Genomic DNA, 13,214 nt, shown 5'->3' with positions numbered 1-13,214 from the left:
TCCTGCCCTGGGGCCCATCCCGGGGCCACACTGCACTCTGTCGCCGCGTCTCCTTGGGCCCCTCTGGTCTGTGGCAGTCTGTAGGACCTCCTTGGCTCTTCGTGAGCTTGGTCATTCTGGGCAGTTCTCGTCCCATATTGCTCCGATGCCCCCACACTGGGTTTGTCTGGTGTTTCTGGGACGAGACGGGTCACAGAGGCGAGGTACCCTTGTCACCGATCAGGTGCCGGAGTCCACATGACTCGCCGCGGGCCTGGATCACCTGGTGAAGGTGTGTTTCCAGGTGTCTCTTCCCGCCGGTTCCCTGTCCCCTGGAAGCCGGTCACTGGGCCCTGCCCATTCCCCAGGGGAGGGAGGACTCTGCTCCAGCCCCAGGGGGCATCTCCTCGCATCACTGGGAATCCCTCTGTGAGGAAGGTTCATATCTGCTCCCCACGTCTTCACCAGGGCTCACGTCGAGTGGGGCTCCAGATTATGGTCCGGTAGTAGTATTAGTGTGTTACTCAAAGTGGTCCAGCTTTGACCTCTGGGAGCCCTCATCAGCTGCCCCATCACCATGTGCAGATCCATGCTTCTCTGAGCACCTCCCTACTTTCTGACACGATGAGAAGCCGTGCTGGCCTCACTGCCATCCCAGCCACAGACTTAGTCCCTTCTCCAAGGAGCCTCTTCTCTGCTCCACAGTCCTGTCCATCGTGTCGCCTTCCATGGCCGTCTGCACTGCGGACGTTCTTCTTGGGCACCACACTAGACTGGGGCCACACCAGAGAGGCCCTTGTGCTGGGCTGACCTCGGGGTGCTGACCCCTCCCACCGCCCCCACCCCCAGGTAACTGCAGGAGGCTGACGGGATCCAGCCACACAGAGCAGGCAGCAGGTCTGCTCAGAAGCAGTGACATGGAGTCCCGCCCAGTCCCTGAGGGCTTTGCGATACCTGGTATACCTCACTCCCCACGAGCTGCTGCCCTGCTCAGAACCCCAGGGGAGAGGCTACCCGCACACACAGACGAGGAACACACAGCCACGCTGTGCCGAGGCCCAGGAAAGAAGGTCCCCCAGCTGCCCGGGCCTGGCTGTGTCTGCCAGCAAGGAGGCCTCGCGTCCGGATGGCTGGTGCCGCTCGGGGTGCAGCCTTTCCCGCAGCCCGCCGGGAGGCCCGCTCTTGGAAAGCCCTCACAGGAGCTCCTCTTCCACTCAGTCGGCCGCACCCCCAGCCGAGGCGCTGGAGAGGACCGCAGGCCACAAGCCCTGGGGTCCTTTGAGTTCTGGCTCTGGCTCAGCGACCAAAACCCCTCAGGCCCTCGGAGGCGCTCCGGAAGCCCTCGGGCAGCCTCTTCAACCACTCCTGGCTGGGAGCCCGTGAAGGACCGTCCCACGACAGGAGGAAGCCCTGCATGGGGGGTCCGACCTGCGTGGGGGCAGCTGGCGATCTCGCGCTCTCCCTGCGTGCTCCCCGCGGGGCGTGCTCCCCCCATTTCTCTGGACTCTTGAAGGCTCCCACCTCCAGATAAGCAGAAGGGGACCCCGCCAGCCTCAAAAAGGATGGGGGACAGACTCCACGGGACACTGGGTGGGGTCTGTCCGCGAATTCTGAGCCTGAGCGCGGTTCACAGCGTTCCTCGCGTGGCTCCTCCCCGGCCTCCGCAGTCCGCTCCCTCCCCGGGCGGCGGCCCACCTGGCCTGCAGGCTCTCCACCTCGATGCTCCGCTCCCGCTCCATCTTGCACAGGAGCTCCCGGTGCCGCCGTGCCTCCTCCAGCGCCACCTCGCAGGCTCGCAGCTCCTGCTCCTTCAGCTGCTCCTCGAGGGCATTGGCTCTGCGAAGGCGAAGGGACGAAGGTAAGAGGCCTTCTGCTCCCTGCACCAGGGCCTCCCTGCAGGAGGGCCGCTGAGACTCCCCCGCAGGTCTGGCCAAGGGCGGTTCTGAAGCAGAGGACGTGCCTGCCGAGACAGCCTCTGCTTCCCACACCTGCACCCAGGGCCTCAGAACCAGAGTCTCCGTCGCTTTTGGGCAGCGCATCCCCCATCCCAGTGGCGCAAGCCCACCAGGTGCTACCAGGTCCCGGGAGGACCCCGCAATGACCCTGCGGGCCGCACGCCCAGGTCACCCATGGCAGAGGCAAGGGGATGTGTCAGCGAGAACATGAGGACAAAGGGAATGTTCTTGTGGGGGCCCTGACCCTGGTGCCTACCAGACCCCCACAGGCAGCTGCAGGACACAGGGACTGACCACCCCAAAGAGAAGGGCTCCAGGCCCTGCGCACAGCGCCCACGCCTTCAAACTGTCCATGCACACAGGGCTTCTCCACCTCTTTCTGGTGCCTCACACCAAGAGTGAACAGACTCCATGGGAAAGGTGTCGACACAAAAGCGGCTGAAACCATCAGAGAGAACACACCTCACGCAGGAGAAAGCCCTATAATTCACACTCAGAGTGTGTGACCTGCCCCACAGGGAACAGGAGCAGAACATCTGAAGTAAAAAAAAATTCAGTAAGAGAGGGGTGCCTGGGGGGCTCAGTTGTCGGGCGTTTGCCTTTAAGTCAGGTCATGACCCCAGGGTCCTGGGATGGAGCCCCGCATCGGGCTCCCTGCTCATTGGAGAGTCTGCTTCTCCCTCTCCCGCTCCCCCCTGCTTGTGTTCCCTCTCTCGCTGTCTCTCTCTGTGTCAGATCAGTGAGTGAAATCTTTGGGAGAAAAAAAATCTGCAAAGTGGAGAAAGAGAGAAGCAAACACACATTTCAATAAATAAATAAGGAAATTCAGAGTGTTGAAAGAGAAGACCAAGGATATTACATTTTTCCAAAGAGGAAAATGGGGACACCTGGTGGGCTCAGTCAGTTAAGCGTCTGCCTTCAGCTCAGGTCCTGATCCCAGGCTCTTGGGATGGAGTCCCGCATCGGGCTCCTTGCTCAGCGGGGAGCCTGCTTCTCCCTCTCTCTCTGCCTGCCTCTCTGCCTGCTTGTGATCTCTGTCTGTCAAATAAATAAATAAAATCTTTTTTTTTTTTAAGATTTTATTTATTTATTCGACAGACAGAGAGATTACAAGTAGGCAGGGAGGCAGGCAGAGAGAGAGGGAAGCAGGCTCCCGGCCAAGGAGAGAGCCCGATGCGGGGCTCCATCCCAGGACCCTGAGATCATGACCTGAGCCTAAGGCAGAGGCTTTAACCCACTGAGCCACCCAGGCGCCCCAAATAAAATCTTAAAAAAAAATAAAAATAAAAAGAGGAAAATCAGTGCCTGGGCAGCTCAGTCAGTTCAGCATCCAACCCTTGAGCTAAGCCCAGGTTGTGAGATCAAGCCCTATGTTGGGCTCCACACTGGGTGTGGAACCTGCTTAAAAAGAGGGAAATGGTGGAATTAGAGAACAGGAAAGTAAAGAAAACGAGAAGAAACGTCCATAAGGTCTAACACATTTGATGAACAGACGTTCAGACAGATAAGGAGATAGAACAAAACGCACAGAGAAATAATTCTAAAGACCCTCCTGAAGCTGAGGGGCATCTCGGAGATTTAAAGGTTGGAATCCTGTGCCGTCACAGGAAACGGGGGGCCTTCTCAGTGTCCCAGGTGAGAGCCCAGACCCCACAGAGGGCACTGGCGCCCACCTGCCAATTTCCCGCTGTGGTTGCAGACGCAGCCCCACTCTCCCTGGGCAGACACACTCCAGACACACGCGGCCTCGCCGGGCCTGCTCCTCTGCACCCACCCCAGGCAACCGTCCGGGGACGCCCTCCGCAGATGACGAACGAGCAAGAAAAGAGGAAAACACGGGATCCAGAAAGCAAGAAGCCAAGCACGGGGGGCGCCTGGGGGCCCAGCTGGTTAGGCGTCGGACTCTGGGTTGTGGCTCCGTTGTGAGCTCAGGGTCCTGGGATGGAGCCCCACGTCGGGCTCTGCAGTAGGTGAGGAGCCGCCTTGACGATTCTCCCTCGGCCGCACCCCTGCTCAGGCACACTCGGGCTCTCTCCCTCCCTCTAAAATCAGTCATCTTAAAACAATCAGATGAACAAACCGCAAGCATGAGAACCCGTGTGGGGCTGCTGGGACGCCGGTAGAGGGGCAGCAGCCACGCAGCAGGCTAGAGACACCGTGAACCTGAGGAACCCTCAAGAAGCAGCAGAAACATGTTGTTTTTAGGAGAACTCAGGAAACAGCCCAAGAAACACCCACAGGCTTGGACACGGCAGGCTGTTGGGCAAAGGCCGTGGACTTTCCACTCCATATGTGGGTAACTGGTAGGGCCGTCAGATCAGACGGAGCCTCACCAGGCAGCTGGAGAAATATGAGTGCTGGCCCAGCCAGGTTTCCCTGGACATGGACAGGCAGGGGGACAAACATCCCCGGAGCCCCTCCGTGAGCACGCTGGGCCCGCCCTCAGCTGGGCAGCAGGACCACGCGGGCCAGCCCCACTGGAGGAGCCTGGGCCCGGTGCAGGGTCCAGCCCAGGCTCTTGGCTGCACAGAGGACCTGATGCAACCGTGCTAGTGGCATGTGGGGGGCGTCTGCAGGAACGACCCACTCTAACTCCCAGCCTCCGAAGAGCAGACTGCCTGCTCAACACCAGAGCAGGGTCAGGGAGTGCGTGCCATCCAGGACGGAGCATCACGGCAGGAGTCAAGTGAGTGCATGGGACCTGTGACCAGCCCTGCTGCCCAGGTCAGGGGCAAGCCTGCGGAGGCTGCGAGGGGAAGGGCCCTTGCCTGAAGTCACCGAGCGAGCGCAGCACTGATCCTCCTTCACGCCCCTGGGGCCTCCCCACCCTCGGTCCGCGTCCCCGCACACCCAGCTGCCTGCGCACACAGCCCAGAGAGCTACAGCTCCCGAGCCAAGCCCCTACACCGTCCGGAAACGTGCTGCCTTCAACTGGGCATATGCGGCACAAGCCGTCCGGGACACAGATGGCCGGGAGGGGGGCGGGGGGCAGGTCATGCCGCTCCCTCAGTGACGCACTGCCCCCCGCAGCACGGCGGCCCGACTGGGCCAGGCTGTGCGTCCCGTCGCCCAGCAGCTGCCACTCTACTTCCACCTCTGCCTCAAGGGCTTGCAAGGACCCGTGTGCTTCCAGGGCTGGGCCCACGCCCAGGGGCAGGGGGCTCTGGAGGCCCCGCCCTCACAGTCCCCACCTGCTGGCTCCAACAGCGGGCGTGGTGGCCCGCAGGACACAGTAGAGGGAAAGGGGAGGATGCCATGCCTCAAACGCAGCCATCGGCACGGAGCAACAAGCCCGTCTCCAGGCGTGTCGGAGGCACGACGGGTTCTCAGGATCGGGGACAAGAGCTGAGCCCCCATCAGAGGGTCCCAGCCCCCCCCCAGGCGGCCTCTGCCACGTGCTCGGTGCGGGTGGTGTGGCTGCCGGCCTCACTGGCCCGAGAGCTGAGGAGGCGCCTCCCCTTGCTCTTTCCTCTGCGGCCTGACGAGATGCAGGGGAACGTGCTGACTTGGAGGTGTCCCGTGCTGGCTCCCAGCAGCCAGTGGAGGGACAGCTCCAGCTGGGAGCCACACCTGTGGCAGTGGAGACCCTGCTGTGGGAGGTGCAGAGGGCCGTGAGGGCCAGGCTCTCATACAGACAGGTGACCATGACCATAGAGACCCCCCTGCCTCACCTGTGCACAAGCTGGAGGTTCTCCTGCCTCAGCCGGCTGTGCTGCTCCCCGTTGGCAGCAGTGTCCTTCTCCAGCTCCGACACCCGCTTCTCCAGGAAGACAACCTTGGGAGTGACACAGTGGCCTCAGAGGCCAGAGGCAAGTCCTGCATTCCCAGCCCACTGTTTAGAAGGCAGTGTCCACTAGGCTAGAGCTGGGTCCACCTTGTTCATGGAGGAGGTGGGCACGGGGGTGGGGTGGGAATAGAAGGTGAGCATGGGGGGGATGGGAGGGGGTGAGCACAGGGGGGATGGGAGAAGGTGAGCACGGGGTGGGGAATGGGAGGGGGTGAGCATGGGGGGGATGGGAGGAGGTAGGGGTGTACTCCCACCCCTTCTCATCTCCTGCTGAGCAGACCCTCGGGAAGCTTGGGATTGCTTCCACAGTGAAGTCGCCCTGCCCCTAGGAACCCAGCCCACACGGCCTCTCTGGAAACTGCCACAGTAGTCTGGCTCTGTGATCACCACCCCGAAACCCTAAGAGCCTGCCTCCACGGGCCAGGTAAAGGGCATCTCTGAGCGTCAGTGCGCCCAGATGGGCCCACAGGCAAATACAGGCAACATCTGACCTCTCCGCTCCCTCTCCACACACAGCAGGAAATGTTCCCTTCCACCCCTGGCCACTGGACAATGCCAGGACTGGCGGAGGATCTAATCACCCCTGATGGCACCACCACTGCCCCTCAGCCAAGCCCGCACCCCATGTGGCCTGCACCCTGATGCGGCAGCCCAAGCGCCTCGAGACCTGGCTGTTCTCAGTAGGGGCCTCCCTCCAGCCTGCACCCCGGGGCCCACCTTGTCCGCAATGTCTTCCTCCATGCACTCCACTGGGTCCGGGGCTGGGTCCTGCAGGGTGTCCATGGTCAGGGCCGCTGACTGGTGCAGGTTCCTGAAGAGAAGAAACAAGAGGCCGGTCCAGAGAATGACCTCCAGCAGAGCGGCGAGAGGCGCGATCACGAGTTCTGGGAACATGGGGGTTTCCAAGCCCATCTGAGAACCAGAACCCACAGCGCGGGCCCAGGTCTCTGCCAGCAGGGTCCCGGCAGGACACTGCTGCCCAAGGGGCAGAACAAGTCCCTGCTGCTCTCTGGAACCCGACCTCTCGGCCTCCCTCCCTGGCAGCAAATGGGTGAAGGTACTTTGTCCTCAGTAATGAAACACGACTTCGTTCCCCTGTGATAGGAAATCATCTCCTCTTCTGCCACAGGCCCATGCAACATTACTTCAGGATCCTGACTTCCAGATGCAGGGCCACCCACATGTGCAAACCTACTCCTCGTGGCAGGGACAGGGAGACCAGGGTCTCACCCAGAGCTTCTCAGGGGTCAAGCCTGGGAAGGTGCACAGACCCAAGCGTCCTCTGAGGCAACAGCTCCAAAGGCCCAGCCCCACGGGCCACAGGGCCCCTATCCCCCTGAGCCACATTGGGAGCTCCCACGGGCCTGTGAAAGCCCCCTCGACGCCCTCAGAACTCCTGCCTTGGCTCCTCAGCCCCAGGCCCCCTAGCAGGTGCTCAGCAAACACATGTGTGCCGTCCCCCTAGAGAGTCTTATTGGCGGACACTCCAGCAGCTCTCACCAGCTGCACCTAAAGCTCTCAGAGCACTGGCCGGGAGCGCCAGCAGCGTGTCCCCTGTGCCGACCAAGGCTCCAAACTGAGCAGCCTCTGTTCAGAGCTGTGTGTCCCTGACACAGCCGCTCCTCCTCCTGAGCCCCCTCCTGAGCCCCACAAGACGGGGGTCACAAGCTAGGAGGAGGAGTCGACGAGATTATACACAGAAACAGCTCCTGTGAAAGACGTAATGCAGGGTAAGAATTCAGTAAAACACTATTAAAATTACACAGAAGATGTCCATCACATGAAAATCTGTTATTAAACGTATGAAGTTCTGTTTTCTTTTTAGTATTTTTTTTTAAAGATTTTATTTATTTATTTGACAGACAGAGATCACAAGTAGGCAGAGAGGCAGGCAGAGAAAGAGAGAGGAGGAAGCAGGCTCCCTGCTGAGCAGAGAGCCCGATGTGGGGCTTGAACCCAGGACCTGGGATCATGACCTGAGCCGAAGGCAGCGGCTTAACCCACTGAGCCACCCAGGCGCCCCTTCTTTTTAGTATTGACTGAGCTTGTGCATTCCTCAAATTTCTTCCAGAAATGTTCGAAGGGGGAAAAAAAGGCGGCCGTCTTTACCCCTGAATGTATCCTGGGTGGACTGAACCCAAAAGGTCATCCTCTTTCTGTCAAGTTGCTGTTTCAAACACCCATGACCTAGGCCCCACCAAGAGCTCCTGACGTCAGTGCTGGGGCACCAAAGACCACCCTGCAGAGGAGCCACAGTCTGACCCGTCACCCCACCCTGAGCTCCTTCCAGAAGCTCATGGCCTCCCAAGGGCTGGACACGGGACAGGAAGGGGGCAGCTAGCGTGTGGCCACTTCAGGCACATGCTGGGGGGGAGTGCCTCTTTCATGTCAACCCATCCTCCCTCAGGAGACCCAGCAGGAGAAGGTGCCATGGGAGACGTCTGATGCACCAAGAATGCCCTCTGCCCTGTGGCAGTCCCGCTGGCACTGCCCTTACCCCGCCCAGCCTGAGGCCAGCTCTGTGCGCGGCCTCCAGATCCTCACACGCAGGCTGACCCCACAGCCACGCCCACGTGCAGGAAGCACACAGCCAGGTCACAGAGGCCAGAGCTGGTGGTTGCGAACCCCACGGTCAGGACAGGGCCATGTGCAAAGGCCTGAGTCACCGTGAAGAGTAAAGGACCACGGATTTGGAGTTTCCTTAGAATTCTAGTGCTGGTTTTAAGTGCAACACGGCAGCAGATCACAACCGTGTGTGCGTGTGCGCGCGCGTGTGCGCGTACAGTCTGGAAAACAGGCTGTGTGTGAACCGTGACTACAGACACCTACGGACCGGGCTTTTTCACGCCCAAGTGTATCTGCGAAGGGGAGCTCACATTCTCAGAGGCTGTTTCCAAGGAGCGGGCAACGGCGGAGGCAGCACGGCCCCGGGGCCACAGAGCCCGGCCACATCCTCGAGTGGGGGGATGGGCAGAGGTTCTTACTTTCCCTCATCTCAGCCCCTGGAGCGTCTGTGGGGTGGAACACGGGTGGGGGGAGGAGGCAACAATGCCAAACGTGCAATCCCCGTGGGGTCGGGAACAAACATCATGTTCCCTGGACTCCGATGCCCTCTACAAGGGGGACGGTGAGAATGAGTGCAGAGGAGGGTGGGCGACCCTCACTTCTGCCGGGTCCTACGCCCCTAGGACTACAGAGAACAGCAGGAGGCTCACATGCCACACACAAGAGAGGAGGTGTAGGGAAGGGGCAGGAGGGCTGCAGCCGCCACCTGAGACTGCGCAGGAGGGTTCGAGACCACAGCTCACAGAGGGGGGCCCACACAGCACGCACACCCACCCACAGCCCAGCACGGATCCCTGAAGGCCGACAGCCAGGCCCGATTCCTCTCTGGGAAACCAGAAGGCAGCGAGGCTGTCTACACCACACACCCACCAGCAGCCGCGAGCAACCACTTAGCTGTGAGCGGCGGCGGCAGCCTGGCTGTGAGGGAGAACTTGAACAAGACAGACAAGGACACAGGGAAGAGATGGGGAGAACAAGCTTGTGGCTCGTCAAAGGAGGGGCCAGAGTGGACCGGTGTGGGGGCAGCAAGGATGAGGTGGTCAAGGCCACAGCCAGGAGTTCCAGAGGGAGGATGGGGGACAGACAACCCTGTCAACAGCCCGAGAAAGGTCCCTGGGACAAAGGGTGGAAACAATCTGTCACTCTGTCCACCATAATTAATGGGAAGAAGGACTCACCAGACTCATCGTGGAGAGTGTGAACTTCAGGGGCAGAGAAGACATGTGAAAGCTTCTGGAGAAAAGGTCACAAAGACAACCAGCAAACCTCAGGGTCCAGGCAGCAGCCCTAGTGCTGGAAGGTGCTGAGTGGCTCCTGCAAAGCTTGGGAACGGGAGGGGTTCCCAAGCTAGAATTCCACACCAAGCCAAAAGATGGGAGGAAAGCACCCAGCAAGGTCTCAGAAATGTATATCCAGGGCGCCTGGTGGCTCAGTGGCTTAAGCCTCTGCCTTCGGCTCAGGACATGATCTCGGGGTCCTGGGATGGAGCCCCACATCGGGTTCCCTGCTCAGGAGGAGCCTGCTTCCCCCTCTCTGCCTGCCTCTCTGCCTGCTTGTGATCTCTCTCTCTCTCTCCCTGTCAAATAAATATTAAAAACAAAAACCAAAAGAACAAAAAAAAACAAGAAATGTATCTCCAGGGCGCCCGGGCGGCTCGGTCGGTTAGGCGTCTGCCTTTGGCTCCATCACAATCCTGGAGTGCCGGGGTCGAGCCCCGTGTTGGGCTCCCTGCTCGGTGGAGAGCCTGCTTCTCTCTGTCCCTCACCCTGCTCATGTTCTCTCTCTCTCTCTCTCTCTCAAATAAAATCTTTAAAAAATAAAAATTTAAAAAACATTATCTCAGGGGCACCTCTTTTCTTGAGGAGGAGTAAGAAGGCGAGCGGACAAGAACCATAGACGAGAAACGCTAAGGATCCGGGAGCAAAGCGGCAAGCGGGGACACAAGTCCTGGCGCACGCGGGGGCCGCAGGGCCGGGGTGCTGTGTGCAGGGGCGCGGTGAGAAGGCGAGGCAGCAGCGCTACCGCGGCCGTCACTGCCTCCGGAAGAAGACGTGTCTGAGAAAGGACATGAATGAGCGTCGCGCGGCATCCTGTCAAGGACGCGCTCACCGGACAAGCCCTGCGGAAACCGTGCCCAGAGCCAGCCTGGCGGGGCGGGTACCCGCGTGCCACCGTCTCTCCCTGCAGGAAACCAACAGGTGGACCCCGAGCTGGAAAGTGCAGAAATGGCCACAAAAGCATGTTCTTCAGAAACGCAGCGTTAGGCATGCGTCCTCCCCTCCTCCTCAACTTGGAGAGCCGGGGAGGAGCAGAGCCGCTGGAGGCCGACCCAGAACCCAGACCCGGGCTCCGCCATGACCCTTCAGATGCTACCGTGGGCTACCGGACAGCAGACGCCCGGGGACGCCGCCAGCCCGGCCCGGACCTCACGGCGCAGGCGCAGTAAGAAGGGAGCCGCGCCGGAAGCCTTCAGCACAGACCTCCCCACCGCAGGCCCGGGCCTGCCCACAGCAGCACCGATTACTTCCCGAACTCACCCCTAAGAATTATTTTCAGTCCCGACTGAGACAAGTGACTTCCAAAGGGGTCAGAAAGTACTTTGGAGAATGGTATTTTCAAACACGTTTGTAAAGAGCTGTGGTCAGTGACACGCCCTGAAGGACAGCTCAGTGAGTAACGAAGGTCTCCTACCTTGCCACCTTCCTGCTGGAGAGCCGCTTCGCTGGACTGTGCAAAATCAAAATAAACAGGAAAATCATGTCAGAGAACAGACAGGGAGGAATGGGAGGAAACAGGAAACAGGCTGAAGCGATACGGGGTGGGGGGCACGTTCACAGGCAGGCAGCGCCTGCCCCCAAGGCCAGCACCATGCACAGAAAGGCCTGCTCAGCAAAGCACTCGGGGGCACGGGAGCAATCTCGGGGACTTGCCAAGGTCAAGGCAAGTCACATTACTCTACTCCCACAGAAATCCCGGACGGAGCCACTACCAGACCTCAGCTCAGAGGCCGAGTCCAGCACCGCACCCACCAGTCCGCCGCGCAGGGTCTGAGCTGCCGGCAGCTGCCACGCCCCAAACGCACCCCCTCCCACTTGGCCATCAGCGGCCTCCACACAAAATGGGACACAGGCCTGTTGGTGACAGGAAAGTTCTGTCATCAAGCTTTGACTTGGGCACTGAAACCACAGGGTCCAAAGTCCTGCCCCGGCGGCGACCTGGAGGCCCTTTCTGCGGCCACTTCCGGGCAGTAAGTACGGTCAACCACATGTCGTCTGGCTAACAGAACATCTGCCGTGGCCAAAAGGGCCGAACTTACCTTATCGCTCACTTCTGAAGTCCAGAGTTGTTGTTGTTTTAAGATTTTATTTACTTATTTGCAGGAGAGACAGATGGCGAGCGTGGGTGAGACAGCACAGGGCAGAGGGAGAGGGAGAACCAGACTCTGCTGAGCAGGGAGCCCCGAGCGGGGCTCATCCAGGACCTGAGATGGTGACCTGAGCCGAAGGCAGACACCTCGCCGACTGAGCCAGCCAGGCGTCCCCTAGTTTTATTTTCCAATGCGACGGCTAAGCCACGGGCCCCGCCCACGAGCAGCAGCCCCGTCTCCAGCACCGGAACCGGCCGCGGCGCGCCTCCCTTCAGCCGGACCTCTCCGACACACTGCGACTCCCTCGAGGCTCAGGCCAGGGTAGGAGCAGCGGAGTCAGTTACGCCGCCTCCCACCTCGACTCCTTCCTACTTGTTCCGTAGAAATGGATCCGGGCCCCTTTCCAATTCCTCCTCTGCAGTTTCTACCAGTAGAGGGTGCTGGAGGGCTCCCACGTGTCCACGTGTCTACCTGTCCTCTTGTCCTGGGGACATCTGGTCCATCGGGGCCCAGATCCCGTGCGGCGGCGTCCTCACAGCTCCACCGGGAGTTCTCTCTCAGAGCGCCTCTACTGAGGCCCTTCCTAGTGAGGCTTTCTGGCAGCCAGAGGGCAGACTTCCACCGTGTTCTAGAAGGTAGGCTCCCACCAAGTCCCCCAGTGTGGGGAGCAGGCGAGCCCCCCGCCAGCGGCGACTGCCCCTCAGAACCGCTGTTGGGGCGAGCCCCCTTCACTCTCAGCGGCCGGCATCTCGTCACAGTCCCCACGTGCGGTTGCTCTTCGTTAAACCTCCTCATGTGAACCACTGTGTGCTCCCCTCTCCTGGCCGACTTCCTCCGAGTGTCACGGGAGTCAGGGTACATAGCGACCTCGCACAGACTGCACCGCCAGTCGGTTTTGAGGTTTGTAATTTGAAAATAGGCTTTATACTCTTGATTTCTTAATATTCTTACTAATTTTTACGAAGCAAATCTTTTTATAGAGGCTCCCAGGTATCTGGAAAACAGAATCACCACTATAGGCATGTTCTGAGGTTCACTGGGTAGAAAATCTATTTGACAGGGATGCCTGGGCAGCTCGGTGGTTAGGCCTCTGCCTTCAGCTCAGGTCACGATCTCAGGGTCCTGGGATCCAGCCTCACATCGGGCTCTCTGCTCAGCGGGGAGCCTGCTTCTCCCTCTGCTGTTCCCCTTGCTTGTGCTTACTCTCATTCTCTCTCAAATAAATAAAATCTTAAAAAGAAAGGAAGGAAGGAAAGAAAGAAAGAAAAATACGTTTGACTTCAGAGCTTCCAGACACAGTTGGGACTGAATCACCTTTTACCAGCCACAAACCAAAACCAAATACATTTATTTCATGACAATCCCAAGGAAACCAACAAGCAAGATTTAGGTCTTCTTCGCTTCAGTGTTTGGATAAATTTCCCCACAGCTGTGTTGTGGTTCCAGTGACGACTTTAATGGCACATGAACCCACCTTGACTGGGTCTTCCTCAGGGAATGGCTGAGACTGGGCACAAGGCCCCACAGAACTTGCCAGCTACACGGGGCCGCAGCTCAGGCT

At 59.6% G+C, this 13,214-nt stretch overlaps 1 protein-coding gene across 6 annotated transcripts in view; it reads right to left on the bottom strand.

The window, feature by feature from the left end:
- Positions 1 to 13,214, bottom strand: part of RAB11FIP3 (RAB11 family interacting protein 3) — a 76,897-nt gene that overhangs the window by 3,521 nt on the left and 60,162 nt on the right. For 4 of the 6 annotated variants that reach the window (XM_047712949.1, XM_047712950.1, XM_047712952.1 and 1 more), the window contains 4 exons: positions 10,978 to 11,013; positions 6,439 to 6,532; positions 5,606 to 5,709; positions 1,675 to 1,815 (listed from right to left, as the gene is read on the bottom strand). In XM_047712949.1, the coding sequence (XP_047568905.1) occupies positions 1,675 to 1,815; positions 5,606 to 5,709; positions 6,439 to 6,532; positions 10,978 to 11,013 (375 nt within the window). The remainder of the gene's footprint in view (positions 1 to 1,674; positions 1,816 to 5,605; positions 5,710 to 6,438; positions 6,533 to 10,977; positions 11,014 to 13,214) is intronic. The other 2 variants (XM_047712948.1, XM_047712951.1) reach the window with 1 other exon arrangement.

This window comes from Lutra lutra, chromosome 18 (assembly GCF_902655055.1).
Source record: "Lutra lutra chromosome 18, mLutLut1.2, whole genome shotgun sequence".
NCBI lineage: Eukaryota > Metazoa > Chordata > Mammalia > Carnivora > Mustelidae > Lutra > Lutra lutra.
The sequence above is the reverse complement of the archived record's forward strand: the minus strand, read 5'-3'. Positions and strand labels throughout refer to the sequence as shown.